Source organism: Suricata suricatta, chromosome 12, assembly GCF_006229205.1.
Source record: "Suricata suricatta isolate VVHF042 chromosome 12, meerkat_22Aug2017_6uvM2_HiC, whole genome shotgun sequence".
NCBI classification, from domain to species: domain Eukaryota; kingdom Metazoa; phylum Chordata; class Mammalia; order Carnivora; family Herpestidae; genus Suricata; species Suricata suricatta.
Window position 1 is genome coordinate 17,743,215 of NC_043711.1, and position 21,406 is coordinate 17,764,620.

The 21,406-nt window shown below is 38.1% G+C and overlaps 1 protein-coding gene across 4 annotated transcripts in view; it reads left to right on the plus strand.

The window, feature by feature from the left end:
- The window catches only part of ARIH2 (ariadne RBR E3 ubiquitin protein ligase 2), a 50,808-nt gene that overhangs the window by 3,779 nt on the left and 25,623 nt on the right, over positions 1-21,406 (plus strand). For 2 of the 4 annotated variants that reach the window (XM_029916361.1, XM_029916363.1), the window contains exons 2-3: positions 400-461; positions 2,623-2,967. In XM_029916361.1, the coding sequence (XP_029772221.1) occupies positions 2,719-2,967 (249 nt within the window). In that variant the 5' untranslated portion in view covers positions 400-461; positions 2,623-2,718. Of the gene's footprint in view, positions 1-399; positions 462-2,622; positions 2,968-16,885; positions 16,932-21,406 lie in introns of those variants that run through there. The other 2 variants (XM_029916362.1, XM_029916364.1) reach the window with 2 other exon arrangements.

Below are 21,406 nucleotides of genomic sequence, written 5' to 3' on the forward strand. Positions count from 1 at the left end.
ATTTAACAAACTCTTACTTTGGGACATTTTGGATGCTGCAAACATTTCCTATTAGAATCACCATTCCAAAGCATATATCTGTGCACAGACTTTTATGCAGATCCTTAAATGCTTTGACTTAATGCTTAAATCTCTATTTCCTGGAAAGAAATTGCCACTAGTTAAAAATATTATCATCAGCCTAAACCCGTAATAAAGCCCTTTGCTTTTGCATGCGTGACTTGGTCTCCCAGGCGGTCTCTGGTTTTGGGGACGATAAAGAAATCTTGGGTATAACAATAGTTACTCTGGTCTCTTGCTGCATACCCTTTTAAATGTCTTTGCTTTTTAAAAACTAAGTTTGCAAAACCAAGGTACCAACTTCAAAAATATAAATAGAGTTTTGTCTTTTTATTTTAGATGGAAGTTATATGACATAGAATATTTGGGGTGACATCTTGAAAGATCATCAAGAATTACAGGTATTTTTAATTTGAAGATTAACTTTTTTTTTCCTAAAGGAAAAATACCATAGTTTATTTGCAATTAGGTCGTTCTACCATACCAAACAATTTGTTAGAAGTCAAACTGCAGGGGCGCCTGGGTGGCTCAGTCGGTTAGGCCTCCAACTTCAGCTCAGGTCAGATCTCATGTTTGTGGGTTCGAGCCCCGCGTCAGGCTCTGTGCTAACAGCTGGCTCAGAACCTGGAGCCTGTTTCCAGTTCTGTGTCTCCTTCTCTCTCTGCGCCTCCCCCTCTCATGCTCTGTCTCTCTCTGTATCAAAAATAAAAAAATAAAACATTAAAAAAAAATTTTTTTTTTTAAAAAAGAAGTCAAACTGCAGATATTACATTACTGCTCTCTTATTAATGTGATTTTTTTTTAAATTGGGCATTTATGGTTAGCATGTCAAACTTCGATTCGATATTTTTATAATATCATTAAAAGGTAGCTCTGTAGTCCTTTAGACTGGTTACAGATTCAGTACATGTTCATCTTAATGTGTTTTGATTTTTATTTTTTGTCTTATGGTTAGATTTTATATATATATATATATTTGTATTTAATCTGGATTTTGTTATGTAAGTTATTTACATACCATTTAATCCAGATGCTATTGCATTTTAAAGTCCTATTAGTTTTAGATTAAAATCACTGTTTAATACTATTTCTTGTACATGATCACTTGAAACATACTTCTGCAGAAAAGTTAATGGATTTTTACAAAATCTTCTCTGAGGTGAAGTTAGGACTTGGAATTATTTTGCTTTCTCAACTAGTGTTCTCTTTTATTTGTATGTAATTGAGTAACATTTTGACCTATGAGTATTTTTTAAATAACTTGTCCCATTTGAACTCTTTTTCTTCACCTTAGATAGATTTTTGGTCTTTCCTATCTTTCATTCTGCCCAGGCAAAATATCTATAGTTTTCCTTCAATCTGTAGTTTTTCTTCACTATTGGATCAATTTCTTTGCCTCAAAGTACCTCTTTAAAGAATCAGTAGAAGGGTGCCTGGCTGGCTTAGTGAGTGGAGCATGGGACTCTGGATCTAGGAGTTGTGAGTTCACACCCCACATTGGGTGTAGGGATTACTTAAAAAAATTAAAAGATCTAAGAGAAAAAAAGGATCAGTAGAATCCTTTAAAACTGAAAAAATCAGGGGCGCCTGGGTGGCTCAGTCGGTTAAGCATCCGGCTTCGGCTCAGGTCAGATCTCACGGTACGTGGGTTTGAGCTCCGCGTCGGGCTCCGTGCTGACAGCTAGCTCAGAGCCTGGAGCCTGCTTCAGATTCTGTGTCTCCCTCTCTCTCTGACCCTCCCCTGCTCCAGCTGTCTCTCCTTGTCTCTCAAAAATAAATAAAAAGCATTAAAAAAAAAAAAACTGAAAAAAATCAGTTAATTTTGCGGCCTAGAGGAGGATGTTGAAGAACTTTGTGCCTTTTATTTTTTCTTTACTAACTAGGTACCTGTTTTCCAGATATCTGAGAGCAATGTCTGTGGAACAGTGGTATTCTTTTTCTAGACATTATAGTGGAAAGGAACTATGTCATTTGTGTACTCTCTGTGTCACCCCTCAGTATGGCATAATTAGCAAAGAGATTTTAAACTTTTAGGTTGCTTCACCTGGGTAGATGTGCTTTTTTTTTTTTTTTTTTTTTTAAGTTTATTTATTGAGAGAGAGGGAGACAGAATCCCAAGCAGGCTCCTTGCTGTCAGCACAGAGCTCAATGTGGGGTTGAGTCTCACGAACCATGAGATTATGACTGGAGCTGAAATCAAGAGTCAGACACCCAACCAACTGAGCCATCTAGGTGCCCAGTGCCTCTTTCTTAATGATTCCCACAAGAAGGATAAGTACATGGGAATTTGACCCCTTGACATGGAGCAGATTGCCTTCCTTACTCTTTCATGCCAGGCTCTTCTTGTGAAGTTATATCACTAGCTGCTTCTGCCCTTCAAGGAGAGTTTCCCTTTGATAAGTGTGGGCAGGGAGATGATGGTGAAGTTTCCTATATGAGATGTGAGTTGGAATAGGCCATAATGCAGTTAGGGCCAGCCTGTGCCATTTTGATTTTTGAATGGTTACTGTTATAACTTTTCATAGTCAAAATAACACTTATTTTTTTCTTTTTCTCCCTTAGAAGACAAAAAACACTAATGCATTTGAGAAAGTGGTGAAGTTTGGGGGGAGGGGAAAAAAACTGCTTTCCTGATCTGCAACTTGGCTGGATGCTAAGATGTCTGTGGACATGAATAGCCAGGGGTCTGACAGCAATGAAGAGGACTATGACCCAAATTGTGAGGAAGAAGAAGAGGATGAAGACCCTGGGGACATAGAGGACTATTACGTGGGAGTAGCCAGCGATGTGGAGCAGCAGGGAGCGGACGCCTTTGATCCTGAGGAGTACCAGTTCACCTGCTTGACCTACAAGGAGTCCGAGGGTGCCCTCAATGAGCACATGACCAGCTTAGCCTCTGTTCTAAAGGTGAGCAGTATTGTCAATTCCAGGTGTAATTCCCCCAATTAAATCTAAATATGAGCTGTTGCTAACTGGTGTCTCTTCTGTAGAGAAACCAAATGGCCCTGTAGAGAAACCAAATTTAAGTATATGCTGCATTAGTTGGACACATTTGATGCTTTACTTTGTTTTCTAATATATGCGTATCTAAGATCCTTAAATTCCTAAATTGCTAAGAATTAGAAAGGAAGGGTGGGGTGGATTCAGGATAGACTGGAAGTACATTGAAGAGGAACTGCCTGGATTACACTGGTTTCAGAAAGTTTTATGAAACTTTATGAGGTAAGATGTGATTAGCCTCAGGATCACCATCTTCTACACAACCATGTGCGAATGACTGGCAAATGTCTTGAGAGGTACCCAGGGTATGCCCTGAATAATCAGTGCCTCTGTGCTAACTGAGCTCCATTGTATAATGAACCAATGTCTAATGTTGAGAGAAATTTTAGCTTGTATTTCATTGATTTTGGGGGGTTTTATATGGAAAATTTAGAGTTGGTTATTCCAGCAAGAATTTTATTTTTAACACTTACACTAGTATGCTTTTAAGTCTTGCACCTCAGGCCAGTTATTGTCCTTACCATGCACTTTTTGTGCTATGCAATATTAGACTAGTACATAGTACTCTCACATAGAACACTATGTACTGTGAATATCTTTATGGTCATTTAGACCATATCCTAGCATGTTTTCTTTCTCCTCTAATGTTGGCCATTATGTGAAAGTGGGGACATTTCTCTTATTTCATTGTTTTCACTGACTGTCCTTCAGGAACTGTTATATGGATCTTGTTATCTGCTCAAATTGAAGGTCAGGGGCACATTGGCATGATTTCAACCAAATAATTTTCTTGTTGATATTTAAATGGAAGTAACTAAGATGTGTGGTATATTATTTTTATAAAAGCTGCTTTATCTACTAGTTTAGGGATTTTTTTTTTCCCCAGGTAGTCAGCAAAGGCTTTTTTTCCCCAGGTAGTCAGCAAAGGCTAACTGATATCTTGGATTTAGATATTCAGGGCTTTATTACCCGCTAATTGGAAGCTGAAATCTAAAGCTTTTTTTGTGACTCACTTCTGAAAGGATTGGAGACTACTTCTTTCTTGTGTTCAGCAGAAAACTCTGAAGAATGGAGACCCATTAGAACATCTGGCTTTGGGATTTCTACACCATAGCTTTAGCAAAGCTGCTGGGACCTCTGTTTCCAGAGGACATTTCCCTGGTAGAAAAGAAGCATCAGGTCTCTTCCTCACAATGCACACCTCTATCTGATCAACTTGTTTCTTTTGCTTTAACCATATTGTTAGGTTATACACAGTGTTGGTATTTCAGTAGAAAAGATATCATCAGATGTGCGGCTATGTGCTGGACAGTACCAGTTGACTGAGTTCATCAGAATGTTCCCATCTGCATAAGAACTCTGTTTGTCAAGCCATCTGTGCTGACTTTCCTACTCTATTGCAGATAGGCAAGGGGCTCAAGCACCTGTCCTCCTTTTTTTTAAATTGTGGTAAAATACATATAATATTTACCATTTACATTCTTTCTTATTATTAAGCTGATATGAGGTCAGCCCCCTGGAATGTCTTCTCCCCAATAAAAAGCCCTCCCTTTCCTTCTTCACTTTTTATACCCCCGGGGCTCCTTCATAGTCTAGCTTGTACTTTTTCTGGTAAGCCTTCTTGAGACCCCTACAACACAGTGGTTGTACTCTCCTTTGATCTCAGGGCCCAAACATTAGAACCTGTGTATGTTAGAGCACATACTGCAGTCTTCTGACTGCTTTATGTTATTTAATCTTTTTGCATATTTTTGTGTGATCTCTCCAACTAGATTGTCACTTCTTAGAGGGCAGAAACTGTTTTATTCCTTTTCTGTCACAGTGTTTCATCCATAGTAGGTGTTGAATAATTTCTTGGCTACTGTGGATTTTATCAACAGTTGATGACAGTAGTTAGTGCTGTTGTGTGAGCTAGATTCCCTAGTCCCCCTACTGTACATCCTTCTCTACTATCATGAAAAGGCATTATTCTGGCCCAAAAGGTCATGAAAAGAAGAAGCAAAAAGAACTTGGTATAGAGATGAAGGAGTAAAAAAATATGGAAGAAAGTCAAAACACAAGGAAAGGGTTAAAGAGAAAATGGGGCAAAGAAAAAAATAGCCCATTAAAATTTAGATCTCTGTGGAAGATAGATGTTTCCCCCTCCCTAGACCTCACTGAGGAGCATGTTAATAACCCATTTTCTTTCTGGGGCTGGGCAGCAAGGGTCTGGGTTCTTTTGGTGGCTTGGCTACATATAAAGGGACTCTGGTGTTTTAAGTAGTTGAGGAATTTAACCAAAGAGGCTAGACAAAAACAGTTAGATTAAGAGTAAAGGAAAGGGGATCACACACAATCTTCCCTTTTCAGGCTGGCTAAAAACTAACATTTTTATTTTTGTAATTAATATTTCATTTTTATATATAATATATTATGAATCAGGAGGGAATAATTTAAGTGCTGCATTTACAAAATGGTGTTTATTGCTGCTTTGGCTATTCTAGCTCCCCTGTTGCGTGTGTATTAGAGAGTGGAGATCAGTAGTGATCATCCAGATCACTGCTGGTGTTCCCTATTGATCGTGGTGTTTGCACAACTCAATGACATACCAGGATGCTTAATTCTTTTATCTGATTTAGGTGCTATTTGACTAGTAGAAAATGTGACATGTGTGTGGTTTAAAATTCTAGCCATATGAACAGTTGTCTATGAATGAAAGCTAGTTTTGAGGACTGGCTTGACTTTTTCATTGATATTATGTTTATTTTACTTATTTTGTTGTGTGTTGGCAGTTGCCAGTGGATGAGCCATTGTTCAGCATAAAAGCAAGCCTATTATGGCCTTTTGAGATTTGACATCTCTTAAATATTAAAATTCCAGTTGTCCGAGACACCGGGGTTTTGGTGTCACAAGGGCCTGGTGTCAGGGTAACTTCCTATATGTGTTCTGAGAAAAATCCGGGAGTAAGATCATCAATTGAGAAAGGAAAGTGCCCAGGAAATCAGATTAAGGGCTAAGGATAGACAACAGAGAAAACATCTGTCATTCGAGGGCAACTACTGGTGTTCAAATAATAGCAAAACAGAAACATTGTTTTTAGAATGAATTGTTACCTTACAGATGGAATACAGTTGACCCTTGAACAATGCCGGGATTAGGGATGCCAACCCTCACACCTCCAAAAATCCATATATAACTTTTACCTCCCCCAAATCTTAATACTAATAGTTTTCTGTTGACTGGAAGCCTTACCAATGATACAACAGTTAACACATTTTGTATGTTATATGTATTATGTACTGTATTCTTACAATAAAGTAAGCTAGAGAAAAGAAAATACTGTTAAGATCATAGGGAAAAGACATTTATAGTACTGTACTTTAAAAAACTTCATGTAAGTGGCTTTGCCCAGTTCAAGCCCATGTTCAAGTGTCAACTGTGATCATTAGAGATTAAGTGATTACCAGGTGAGGTATTATGTTGTAGGAGAGGAAAAATCTCTGACAAATATTTGTAGTTGATTATGTAGGTATGAGTCTTTAAGGAAAACAAAGTTAACTTTTTAATGTTTATTTTTGAGAGAGAGAGACAGACAGACAGTGTAAGCAGAGGTCTGGCAGAGAGGGAGAGATAGAATCCAAAGCAAACTCTAAGCTCTAAGCTGTCAGCACAGAGCCCGATGCGGGCTCAAACTCACAAACTGCGAGATCATGACCTGAGCTAAAGTCGGATGCTTAACCAACTGAGCCACCTAGGCGCCCCCAAAGTTAATTAACTCTTTAAAACACTGTATTCATTTTTATATGGAACTCATACAAAGATTATTTTATTGTTGTTATTATAGATGAGAGAGGCCTTTCCTAGTAGTAACAGACATTTTTATTGCAAAATGTACACTAGTTAACCAAGAGGAATTTTGTCATTCAGTGAATCCTGTTAGAAGTGTTCTGTGAAAATCCTGAGGCATTTGCTGCTCAGGAAGGGGCTCAGCTATGGGAGAGCCCCAGACAGTCCAGGCTGGCTTTTATTAGTGATGGGCCAGGAGAATCTCTGCCTGGTGCACTCCTTCTCTCAGTAGTATGTTAGGGGTGTGGGCAGGAGAGGAGTGTTGTTATGTTGTTCAAGGCCCCACCCAATTGCATAAGAGAAAAAATAGTCACTTTGGGCTGGATCTAGTCTATGGAGCAACAGTGAGCTCTGAACTTTGTGTTGACTGGAGAGCCTTGAAAGTGGAGTAGAAGGGTAGTGCAGGTAACACACGTCCAAGCCCCATGGATCAATGAAATGGGTGGAAAAGTTACCTTCTGTCCTAGAGGGGGAGACTAAGAATTATAGGTAAAAGAAAATAACATGTGGAGGATCATTAATGCAGCCTGATGTGTCTTTTCTATTGGAGGAAAGGAACAGATTTTTTAAAACTTCTTCATTGCTAAACTGTGCTATTCACTTCTTAAGCCTGGTGTTCATTCCCCAGGCTGGGGGAGAAATAGGTTTGTTATAAGTGTTTTTACTACAGTTCTTGCTTTATGAATTGCAGTATTAACTGCAGTAGAGCTGGAAAAATGTTATGTAGAAATCTTTATTCTGCCACCCTCATGAATTTGTTTTAAAATCTAGTGTTTGACATTATTCAGCAAAATGTGACTGGAAAACCTCTTATGATTTTTCTTCTGGATCATTTTTCCCTTTTGTGGACGAATCATAATTGGTTTTCAGGGCTTCTGACACCCAAGTACAGAAGTCTTTATAGTCTTGTGTTCAAAACAGCCTGGTTTCTACGCATTTGTCACTTGTAACATGAGCAATTGATATTCTTAACACAAAATACCTTATATTTAGCCTTTCTCTTAAATGGCACCAAGCTTTTGTATATTTAAAATTAGATTTTCATTTAACTTATTTAATCAATATTTTTATATCCTGACAGAGCTGGACTTGCGACCATTTTATTTTTATTTATGCATTTGTTAATGGTAATTGTTTTTGTATTACTAACCATGGGAAAGTATCCTCAAGCTGGGTCTGGTAACACGGAGTGTTTGTGTGTTGAGCAGCCATCTGATTTCTATTTTTATGAACTGATGTCAGGTTTCGTTGCGTGCCTGCATCTCAATAGAATCTAGATTCAATTCCTATGTTTCAGGTAGTTGGTTGTTAGTGGGCATGTTGACATACTTCATGATACTTTAAGTCTGGAAGTCTGATATGTGTTTTACTGATGTATAAATTTATCTTAAAAGGGCAATGAGAAATGTCCAGAGCAACATTGAAAACTGTCTAAGTACAACTAGTACTACAATTGTCCCTGTCTTGCCAGTTTAGAAAGGTTGTTGTCATCACTGACTTTGTATGCTTACTGTGCACCTGGCACCACACACAAAAGGTTCAGTACCTTCCAGAAGAGAGGCTCTCAATAAGATTCAAGACCATCTTTCATTCTAGTCTTTTTCTTGTGCTTTCACACTGTCATAGAACCCTGTAGAATCAAGGGGTGATTTTAATCCCACACTTCTGTTCTAATATTGAACTATTTATCTATCTATCTATTTATTTATTTATTTATAACCTTTTATTGTTGAGATGTTACTACAGTATTTATGAAAAAAATCCTTCATAATTCCATTAACCTATAATAAAAGTTTTTTTCCTTGTTTAGTATCCTCCAGACCTTGTCCGTATTCGTGTGTAATATTACTGTGCTTTCAATTCATTCATTCAGCCAATGAGCACTTACTATCTGCCAAGCACCGGAATGATACTCTGCTCTTGTCTTGTATATAGGCATGCCTCAGATACTGCAGGTTTGGTTCTAGACTGCTGCAACAAAGCAAACATCACAACCAAGCAAGTCAAATGAATTTTGTGGTTTCCCAGCTTATATAAAAGTTACGTGTTAAAAAAAAAAAAGTTGCATGTACATTGTTCTGTAGTTTATTAAGTATACAATAGTATTATGTCTATAAAACAATGTAAAAACTTTAATTGAGGGGCGCCTGGATGGCTCAGTCGGTTAAGCCTCCGGCTTCAGCTCAGGTCAGATCTCACGTTCGTGGGTTCGAGCCCCGCGTCCGGCTCCATGCTGACCCCAGCTCAGAGCCTGGAGCCTGCTTCTGGTTCTGTGTCTCCCTCTCTCTCTGATCCTCCCCCTCTCATACTCTGTCTCTCTCTGTATCAAAAATAAAAATAAAAACATTAAAAAAAAAATTAAAAAAAAAAACACTTTAATTGAATATTTTATTGCTAAAAAATGCTAACCATTACCTGAGCTTTCAGCAAGTTGTAATCACAGACCACAATAACAAATATAATAATAACGAAAAAGTTTAAAATGCTATGAGAGTTCCCAAAAAGTGACACAAAGACATGAAGTGAGCAAATACTATTGGAAAAAATGGTGCCAGTACACTTGCCTGACACATGGTTGCCACAAACCTTCAATTTGGAGGGGGGGGGATTTTTAAAAATAAATAAAACAAAAAATGCAGTATCTGTGAAGGACAATAAAATGAGGTGTGCCTGTATTTTAAGTATTTCTTCTTATTTTTACTTCATCCTCATAAATTACTTTCAATGGCTAAATATCATACCATTGTATTGAGCCATAATTTGCTCAGATTTTCCCCAGTGGGTGTTTAGGTGAGTACTTACATGTGTGACAGTTCTTGTGAACTGGTTATACTGCTGTGAACATTTTTGTGAATGGGCCTTTGTGTCTGTTGGGCCTTGGTCAGATGGTTGGGCTCCATTCCCTTTTCTTACATTTAATATAATGTGACCTTGAGCAAGTTCCTCAACATTTTTAAGCTTCAGTTTTCTCATCTGTAAAATAATGACAAGACACAGCATTAAATGAGACAATGCATGTAAAGCGCCTGGGACATGAATGTTTGAACATGAATGTTCAAACAGATAATTATGGTGGAAGGAGGGCAAGCGCAGAACAGTGGAATGTTACTTTCACATATTTGCTGTGGTTCCTCAGAACATATTCTTAGGATTGTGTGTTTTGAGTCATAGGGTAAAAGCCACATTGAGGGAGGTTCTGGGTGACATATTGCTGATGATGCCTCTGAGTGTGTATGTGGTAGTTGGATCATGTACTTTGGATTCTTTTGCCTTTGTTCAGAACCTCTGGTTCCCTTCCCCTGGAGCCCACTGATGAGAAAAGTAAAAATACCACAAAATGAATTTTGAATCGGGACCAGGAAGAGAATGCAGAGGACTATAGCCCATCTGTTATTCCTATATTTCTGTTTGACTGCAGTGTTTGGTCTTGGGCCTGCATTGACAGCACTACTTAATGAAGTGCTTAGTTGATTATAGGGTTCTTATTATTGTGGCATTTCCTTACTTGTGCTCTATCCCAAACTTTTAATTTTTTCTCTGCCCCTACTGCTCTAGGGAAAATTTGGACAATTAGATTTCTCTGCCCAGAAGAGGGAAGACTTGTAGGAAAGATTTGAGAAAGGTACAGAGTGAGATACAGGAACCTTCTCATCTCGCTCTTCCTAAAATGTGTCTGCCGTGTGGTTTGATTACTCAAACTGACATGAATTGTCAGAATTTGAATCTTATGTTTTGTTCCCTTTTCTTTGAACTATCACGAACCTTTATACACATGAAATGCTTGTACTGTGAAAACCACAAATTATCAACCATAGAGAAAAATACAGGGAGAATGAGTTGGTTTGGAGATTTTAAGAGAACAGAGCTGTTCTTAAAATCATGAACAAAGAATAGTCTCTATCTGGGAAAGTTGCTGTCTTTGACTAGCAGTTTCTTTCTTGGTACATGCTCTACTCACTCTCATTTCTTTAATCCATTAGTTTAGGCTCTCACCATCATTTTCCAGAGTCTGTAGATAGCCTTGCTTCCTTTTACAAGAAAACTCCAAAGCCATCAAACTTAGCTTCCTGGATTCTCTGTCTCAATTGGTGATACCACCGTCCACCAACCTGGAAGCTGAGAATTTTACCCTTGACTCCCTTCTCCCATGAAGCCCTCCTTGATCCCTAGGCAGAGTTGGATACTCCTGTCTCTCTACCACTGTGTGCATGTTTCTTGTGTACTTATGGTGATTGGAAATTGTTGTTTGTAAGCGAAGGCTTAAATTCTTTGAGAGTTGTTTTTGTTGATCTGACTGTCTAAGCAAGTCAATAAATGCAAAAGTTGGGAATTTAACCCCAAAGCTCTACTTCTGTATGCTCCCATTGAAGACATGCTTGTCAGAGGACTTCCGTGAAGCCAGCTGAATTCTAAGCGGAGGTTGTATGTACCTAGTATATGTATGGTTCCCAGCTTGGGGTGCACCCCAGAATTAGTTCTGTCAGTTCTGATTGAAAAACCTAAAGTTCATGCAGGTGCAATAAAACAATCTTCATAGGCAAATGAGGTATTATATGTTGTATTAATGTGGAAGTACAAAAGAATTGTGAAACAGTTCAGGTTATTGAAGTGAGGAGGAAAGAGTGTGTCTTTTCTTTGGCTAAAAGTTTTGAGTTTTATGACGTAGAACATGTCAAATCTTTTTTGTTAGTGTGTTAACATTGGCTTCTGCAAGATGGTTCGCTGCCCTCACATACCTTTGCCCCTGCTCCATTTGTTTTTGTTTGCTATTCAAATGTCTGTAGCAGTTTTATTTGCAGTAGCCAAAAAACTGGAAACAACCCAAATATCCACAGGTGAATGACCAAATAGTGACATGCCCATAAAACAATACTTCTTCTCAGCAGCACATAAAGAGTGAATGGCTCAACATTGATAGATCCCAAAAAAATGCACTGCATGAGAGAACCCAGGGAGTAAGAGTAAATGTTTTATGATTCCGATCATATAAAATTCTAGAAAGTGGAAACTCATTGTGAAGGAAAGTAAATCAGTGGTTGCCTAGAGAGTTGAGGGGGGCAGGGAGAAAGATTATGAAGAGCATGAGATAAATTTAGGGGTGGTTTTCTCTTTTGAAATACCATGGAAATGAAAGTAAAGGCATATTCATGTTATAAACTCATAACAAAGAGAACAGGTTGAGGGGGGTGGTATGTGGGGACATTGCACACCGGAGCCAGTTTGTCCAGCAGCTCTTTGAAGAGGCAGTGGGTTCTGATTTGACTGACAGAGGCTGAGATAAGTGAGCTGCGAAAGAGGGGGTTGATTAATTAGAAGTTTCTATGTAGAACTGTCAATCCTGCCCCCACTTGGTAACTAGACAAGATAATCTTCTTATTTTTAAGAAACAGAATAACCTGGGGAGAAATAGGGCCCTTAGAGTGTGAGGTTGGGTGACCTTATTGGTCAGTTTGGGGGTTCTTGAGTCTTGTGTATTAGCTGCCTCTGATTAAGCATCCTTAAAGAAAAGCCTGTCGCTTTCCTGACACCCCCTCTTTTTAAATTGCAATATTCATATAAAATTAACAATTTTATTTTGTTATTTTATTTTATTTTATTTTATTTGGAGAGTGTGAGCGGGGGAGGGCCAGAGAGGGAGAGAGAATCCCAAGCAGGCTCCATGCTAATAGGGTGGAGTTCAAACTCACCAACTCAGATCATCTGAGCTGAAATTAAGAGTCGGGTGCTTAACTGACTGGATCACCCAGGCACCCCTAAAATTAACCATTTTAAATTAAAATTCAGTGGTATTTAGTACATTCACAGTGTGCAACCATAATCTCCCATCTACTTCTGAAACATTTTCATTACCTAGAAGGAAACTTGGTACCCATTAAGTAGTTATTTTCTACTCCCCACAGCCCTCGGCAACCACTAATCTGCTTTTTGTTTCTATGGATTTACCTATTCTGTATATGTCTTATAAATGGAATCATGTAATATGTGACCTTTTGTGTCTGCTTTCACCTAGCATGATGTTTTCAAAGTTCATCCAAGTTGTAGCATGTATCACTACTTCATTTCTTTTTCTGGCAACCTTTTGTTTTTTACCGTGAATAGCTAACCAAGAATCACCAGACCTTTGAGGAAAACATGCAGAATAGAAGAGAAACAGGAAAATTGACCATAGGTGAAACAGACCAGTAGATGATTTTGCTTATTTATAAAAGTGCACTATTTAATACTCTCCAAGATATTCAAGAAGATGTAGCATCCATAAAACAATCAGAGATGCCATCTGGAAGAAACTATCAAAATAAAAAAGCTTGTGGAGATGAATTATGGGTTTGCCAACTTAAAAAATATTCCGTAGATAGATCAGAAGATAAAATCAAGAGAAAAATCTTGATATAAAGCCAAAATACAGGCAAAAATTGTATGCAGAAAGAAGAGAATGGAGGACCAATCCAGAGATCTATCATCTACCAGAATTATTGGGAAATGAGAACAAAAAACTAAAAGGAGGAATATATTTAGAAGTATAAGAAGAAGAAAATTTCCAGAATCTACAGAGAGGAGCATATTGAAAGGGTCTACCCTTTGCCCAGAAGAATAAAGACCCACCTGCTACTCTCGTCACTGTGAAATTTCAGAAAAGAATAGAAAGAAAACCTGGAAGTTTCCACGAAGATACACTGGGTCTTCTGAAAGAAATGGGAATTAGATATGTTATCAACGACAGTGACAACTAGAAGGCAATGGAGCAGCAGTCTTCCAAGTCCTGAGGGAAAATCGTTTTGAACCTACAATACTGTCATTGCAAAATAAACTTGTTTTCAGACTTGCAAGGACTCCTGAAATTTCCTTTCCTCGTACCTTTTCTGAAGCAGTTACTTGCAGATGAAAATCAAGAAAGAGGAAAATAAAGAAGTCATTAAATGGTTAAACTAATAACCTAGTTGTCCAATGAAAATTTTCATGATACTTGTACAACAGTCTTGGAAAGCAATCAGCCCAAATTTGAATAATTTTGGTGGGATCCAAAAAAATTTATTCAGAAATAGGAATGGGTAGATTCCAAACAATAGATAAAATGAAGAAGCTGGAAGATAGTTAGAATATGGTAAAGAAACCATAGGACTCTTTACAAGGGGCAGGGGAACTAGAATTCCTATGCAAAGCAGAAAAACTACATGCAAAAAATCATAAGCCAAATATAAAGCAAACACATTTGTGGCACAAGTATAAGTAATTGGTGGTGATTGAATAAAGATAATGTATTTGTGCTTAATGTATGGAAATCCTTCTTTGAATGGCCCAAGGATAATGACATTGGAAGCATAAGGAAGAAAATGCAATTTGGGTCCATAAACAATATTTTAAAGTTAAAAGGTAGCTGATAGAACTGAAAATAGTAATTTAAATAAAAAAAGATTGGGGTTTGGAAGGGGAAGGTAGAGAATGATATAAGTAAACTAAATCTGCTAGAGAATTATGAGCATGCTTAGTGAGTTTGGTGACAACCAGAGGAAATGGTAGAGCTTTCTCCTGTATTGGAAGACTGGGAAGCTGGGGAGGGATGTGGCATGGGTATTGTTCCTTTTCATCAGAGTCCTTTTTATGAACCATTTAATTTACTTTGTTCATTGGTGATTGGGATAGGTTAAGAATTTTTTGATTTCCAATAAACAAGTGTTCTCTAAGTGTCTTCTGTTGTTTTAACTTTTAGATAGATGCTGAAAGATGGAGAAAAAATAGTTTGACCTCTACCATAATTGTAAGATCTCTTTGCCTTTAGTTTCTGCCACTTTTTTTTTTTTTTAGAATGGTGAGAGAGGAGATATAAATAAATCCGTTACTACTTCTGTTTCATATTCTCTGATATATCCACTAACAGTTTTGCTTTGATTACCTTGGCCTTTTGAAAAACTTAAAGTAGCTTCTCCAGACTCCAGTCTGATTTCCCTCCTGTTGCCCGTCCCCCTAAACCATGCTTGATTTTTGCCTCCTCAAACTCCTCAAACCTTCTCAAAGTCTCTCTGCCCTTCATAATCCTCTACAGCTCTCAGAATACCTCTTGTATTTTGTTTGTTTTTAACCTTCCTCAGAGGAGCAGTATCTGGCCTCTGCCTGCATCCCATGAAGGCTTGAAAGCTCTTAGTGCCTCTCTGGGTTCTAGAGGAGAATGAGTATGCACTAACAAAGGGAAGTGGTGTTAGCATGTAGGACCTAGTACTGGCACTGGCATTGTTCCAGGTGCTTGCATCTGGCAGAGAAGGAAATAGTTATAAATCTTGGCCTTCAAGGAGCTTCCTTTCTGATGGAGTTGCCCCTTCTTTATTGCTTGTTTGCTTGCTTTCTTAAATCTTTCTTTCCTTTTCTTTCTTTCTAGACAGTGTGTGTGGCTGCAAGGATGGGGTAGAGGCAAAGAGAGACTCTTAAGCAGACTTTGCACGCTGCATGGAGCCTGACATGGCGGGGTCCCACAACCCTGGGATCATGACCTGAGCCGAAATCAAGAGTTGGACACTTTACAGACTGAGCCACCCAGGCACTCCTTAATGGAGTTTTATATACACAGAAAGATTATAAAAATAGCATTATATGTTTTGAACATAGCTAAGGCCAGCAATTAGTAGCACTGTCGTTGAAATATGTGGCTTTGTCAGTCAGATACACTAGCCTCTAAGGTATCCTTTAGAGAAGAGGGGGGATCTGAATGGTACTGCCAAGATAGTATTTGGTATTGCCTCTATTTGCCTCACAGTAGCAGTGGCTACAAGAGGAAGAGCATTGTTTGAAATTATTTTTGTATAAGATGGGCTTTGGCTGCAAGAACATGGTAGGAGATTTGGCTTTTAATCCTACTATGTGCAATTCATTGGATGTCAGCTCCCATCTGCATTTCTTTTGGCTTTGGTTACTGGATATGACCTTGGTTTGTAAAAATGGTGATCATCTTGCTTACATAGCACCCCCTGGAAAACTCTTAGAATTCTAGTAAGGGCTTAACCAGCCTTTTATACCAAGTACTTCCCCTATTTTTATTATTTATTAAAATGCACACCCTAAAAGATAGGTTGGCTCGGTTTACTCCATGATAAGTAGCCAGTAGAGGATAGATGTTACACAGATAGAGTGGACCTAGCCATGAGTTGATGTTGGAGCTGAGTAATGGGTGCATGGGTTTCATCATATTCTTCATTTTTGTAGATGCTTGGAATTTTTCATAATAAAAAAGTGTCCTCGTGGTCAGGGATAATGACTTTCATTTTTTTGCTTTATTGTATTTTGTGTAAATAACTTTATTTGGTGAGGTCTTTAGGGTTTTTGGTATTGATTTTAATGATCAGAGACTGAACTGAGTTAAGGTTAGACTGGAGAGAAATCTTCAAATTTGATCAGATTTTTAAAGCATGAATGAAGTGGGTGCCTCAACTACAAATGTGCCCTCCCTCCATGGAGACCTGTAAAGAAAAAGTGAAAGGAAGCAAAGTTATGATCAGGTGCCAGAGAGCTGACCTTCTAGAAGCTGAGAATATGTAAATGTGAAGTTTGGGAGAAGTGAAAGCCCACCAACTTAAATTAGATTGTAGGGATGAGCCTCTGGGACCCACTGCCACCACACTGCTGATTTTGTCCCATTCTAGGCCGATGTTCACCTACTCCTTTGTCTTTGTGCTTTAACCTTGTTTCTTCCTCTTACCCCTTTAGTACCTTCTCGCCTCACTCCCTACCCTCCAAGACCTGAATTCATCCATCTTGATCTCCTTAGGCTAGCGTTCCTTTATCATGTCCCTTTCTACCCCAGCCCAGAAGCTCACCCACAATTCACTCCTTTCCTTCATCTCTGCTGTTTAGTGAATGACCACTAGTGTTTGTTAACAAATGTGATTGGACTACGAAGTGGCTTAACACAGGCTGAGGCATGGAGACCCATTCGTGTAGCCTTAAAAATTTCAGGCAGTTGGCAAGTAAGAATTCTAAATAAAAATTGAAACTACCACCTGTATTTTTTCAGGCCGTTGATGCTCACTGCCATCAGCTGCATCCTCCCTATGGCACTGGTAAGTGTGGGAAGGGATGGTGACAGTTTTGGTGGGCTGCTGGATTGCTTTTTTCTGGGGGAAAAAAATCTATTTGCAAGCTGTGTGATTAACTTGTCCCTGAGGGCTGGACAGCTTGAATCAACTGTAGGAGACTAAAAAGAGGAAGAAGCAACTGACCATTTTCGTGGGTTTCCTTGGGGAACTGTTGTCAAGAACAGTGACTATTCACTGTGTGCCTTGATCCTTACATAAAATTAGTGTGTCTTATGCATCACTTTTGAATAATCAACATATACTATCCAAGTATTCTGGGATGTCAAGTAGTAATTGTTAAATTTTCTGAAAGTCTTAAAGCAGTTTCCCCAAAGGTAGATGTCGGCTGTGTTAGAAAGGGTCTAGAATGTTGTATGTACTTAGCATTTTCTTCAGTAGCTCTGGTATTTTAAGTTCCTTGTGGTCAGGAGATTAAGAAATGTTTGTTCCAATGATTACTATAAAATTCTGATAGAGACAAAGAATTTTGTAGAAATTTGTAAGGCTGTCGTTTACTAACAAACTTGAGTAGGCTTAGGGACCTGTGATCTAAATAATCATTTCTCCACAGTCCGCTTTCTGTGTAGAGACCTAATGGAGAAAATATACAGCAGTAAATTTGAAATATAGGATAGGGCAGCAAGTCACAGAATTGCTGAAGTATAAGCCGATAACATTGCTGCTGGTGTTGCCTTATCTAAGGTCTTGAAATCTGCTGCTGTCTGCTTGTAATGAGTGGGTTGGAGGCCACAAGATCCAGAGGTTTTATCAAGGTGTTTTCCATTCTAGCCAACAGTTTTGATGTTTACCCTATTTCATTTCTGTAGTTTCTGAAACCCTTAGAGCACGGGCAGAAAGTGTCTCTAGAATATCTATTGAAATGCGGAAGTTGTGGACTTGTGTACTACTGTTAACTAGTGAGGACCTCCTTGCTGGCAATAATGGCTAAAGCATTCTTGTATACCTTATTACATTTCTGTGAGAAAATCTTAACATCATTGCCCAAATTCTGGATTTCCTAGTGGTTCTCACTCCCCACCCCCAAAGTCCTCCTTATGAAGTAGGGATAGAATTATGCACACTTAGTGTATTGTTTGTAAGAAACAGAAAGGAGATCTTGACACCCCAGCAGCTATCTACTCCTTTAGGTATCTGTGCACAAGTGGTAACTACTGTACATGTTTTGAGGACCTGTATCAGGGAAATAATCTTTTAAGCATCTGTCCCAAACATAGATTATAGAAGATGACAATATTTTTGTCTGCAACCTGATGACCAGCAGCAAAGTCCTTTCTGGCATGCATGTATTTAAAAGCTTCCTGAAATACAGATATGGAAACCATTTGAGGGTTTCGGGATTGTAAATCCAATGCAAAACCAACCCAGATTGGATTGGCAATGATCAGGGTAAATGGCAACAGAAGGCAATCCCATGGTTTTTTCAGTCTGGAAGGAAAGCTGCCTAGAGGCTTCTGACCTTAGGAACTGGTCAGGTTTGAAGCTACAGGGAAAGAGGAGAAGAAGACAGGGAAGATAGGCTACTCTTGGTCTACCTTACCTTAACTCTGTAAAAGCATTCTCTAGGCCACTGGAGACTCGAGGACAACCTTTAGTCTTTGATGAGCTTTATACCACTACTTGCCCTCCCTTGCCTACCTTGATCAGTCACATCCCTTCCCCAGCTCCCAGGAAAAATAAAAAAGGAGTTCTTATCTTTGGGGCTTATGTTCACACTGACCAAGGCTTAAGCATGACTTTGATAACCCAAGGACAGGCCTGAGAGCCGTGCTTTGTGGAACAGCAACATTTAAGGAGCCAATAGACTAGGAGCAGAACATGCAGTGAAACACTAAGAAGGCTTGGTCTGGGAGATCAAGAGAGAGCCAGAGAGCGTTATAGGTATTAGCGTTCTAGACCTGTATGGAAATTCCATCTATTTATGCTGAAATTCACATTATATGATCTGTTAACTTTTGGTCAAAACTATGTTAAAACTCTGAAGGGAAATTTTCCAAAAGGTCAAAGTGACTAATGCAGCAGCTTAAAGGTCAGTCTTTTGTTTATTGTATTTGTTTATGCAAGTTATTGCCATTATGTTAAATTTGGCAAACTTTTCCCTCCTGACTTCTATTATGAAAAATTAAAACACACAAAGAAATTTAAGGAATTGTATAGTGGACATCCATACACCTGCCATCAAGATTATACAGTTGCTAACCTTTTGCTACATTTGTTTTGTTATATATCTAGCCATCAATCAATTTTATTTTTATACAGCTTTATTGAAGGATTATTTACATTCCATTAAATTCATCCATTGTAAAGTATACCATTAGATACATTTTAGTAAATGTATACAACTATGTAACCATAACCACAGTCTGAGTTATAAAACATTTTCATCATCTGAAAAGTTCCCATGTGTTGGTTAGTAGTCAGTCCCTGCTCACAGCCCCAGGCAACTAGTGGTCATCTTTCTGTCTCTCTGGTTTTACCGTTTTTAGAAATTTCATATCAAAGGAATTATACAATATGTAGTCTTTTGTGTCCAGCTTCTTTTACTGAGCATAATGTTTCTGAGGTTCACCCATGTTATATACATGTCAGTAGTGCTTTCTTTTTTATTGCTGGATTTTCCATTGTATGGATATATTACATTTTGTTTATCTGTTCATTCATCAGTTGTGGACATTGGGTTGTTTCCAGTTTGAGGCTATTTGAAATATGCTGCCATGACCATTTATGTCCAGGGCTTTAAATGGACATGTTTTCATTTTTCTTGGATAGATATCTGGGAGTGGGATTGCTAGGTTATAATGTATGTGTTTAAGGTTTTAAGAAACTGCCAGACTCTTCTAAGGTGACTTCTATTTTACATTGCTGCCAGGATTCAGTAGGGGTTCCAGGTTCTACATATTCTTGCTAGCACTTGGTATTGACAGTTTGGATTATATTCATTCTAGTTGAGTGTGAAGTGGTATCTTGTGGTTTTAATTTGCATTTCCCTTATGACTAATGATATTGAAGATCTTTTCTTTTGCTTATTTACTGTTCATACATTTTTGAGGTGAAGTGTACAAATCTTTTATCCATTTTTTAAAATTGGATTGTCTTACTGAGTTGCATGAGTTCTTTATAGATTCTGAATTAAGTCCTTTATCAGATACATGATTTGTAATTATTTTTCTCTTAGTTGGTGGCTTGTCTCTTCCATTTTCTTAATAATGTCTTTGAAGAGTAAGTTTAACTCTGATCAAGTCCAGTTTATCAGCGTGCTTTCATTGACTTATGTAAGAAATCTTTGCTTAAGCCAAAGTCACAGAGATTCTCTTGTAGAAGTTTTATAGTTTTAGTTTTACATTAAAATCTGTGAACTATTTTGAGTTAATTTTTGTGTGATATGAAGTGCCTAAGTTCTGTTTTACAGTTTTTGCATAATGATGTTCAGTTATTTCAGAACCATCTGTTGAATGTTTCCTCTGTTGAATTCCATAGCACCTTTGTTTAAAATTAACCCTAAATGTCTGAGTTTACTTCTGGATTTTATTCTGTTGCATTGATCTATAAGTCTGTTTTTAAGCCTGTATGTACCCCACTACTTTGATCACTGTAGCTTTATATTTATGGTAAGTCTTAGAGTCAGATTGTATAAGTCCTCCAACTTTGATCTTTTCTTTCAAGATTGCTTTGGATATTCTGGGTCATTTACATTTCCACAGATTTTAGGATCAGCTGTTAATTTATACGTCTTGCCCCTCACCCCTGAAAAAAACCCTTGCTTTGATTTTGATTAATTTTGATTTTGTTCAGTCTGTAGCTATGTTCAGTATGGTGGCCATGACCACATGTAGCCATTGAGCATTTGAAATGTGGCTATTTTGAATTGGTATATTCTATGATTCTAAAATGTAAGTGTACTTTGGGGGCACCTGGGTGGCTCAGTTGAACATCTGACTTAGGCTCAGGGCATAATCTCACAGTTTGTGATTTCGAGTCCCATATTGGGCTCACTGCTCTCAGCTCTGACTTCAGATCCTCCGCCCCCCCTTGCTGTCTCTGCCCCTCCCTGCTCTCACTCTCTGAAAAAAAATAAATAAAACATTAAAAAATAAATAAAATAAAATAAAATAAAAGTGTACTTTGAAGATTCATTTGAAAAAAGGATGTAATGGGTGCCTGGGTGGCTCAATTGGTCGGGCGGCTGACTCTTGATTTCAGCTAAGGTCTTAATCTGATGGTTCATGAGATCAAGCCCCATGTTAGGAGCCTGATTGGGATGCTCTCTCCCTCTTTCTCTGCCCTTCCCTTTGATCGCATGCATGCTCACACACTCACTCTCTCTCAAAATAAACTTTAAAAAAATGTAAAATAAAATATGTCTTTAAATAATATTTCAGATATATTGGTATAAATAAAATGTATTATTAAAATACATTTCACCTGTTTAAAATTTTAGTTTT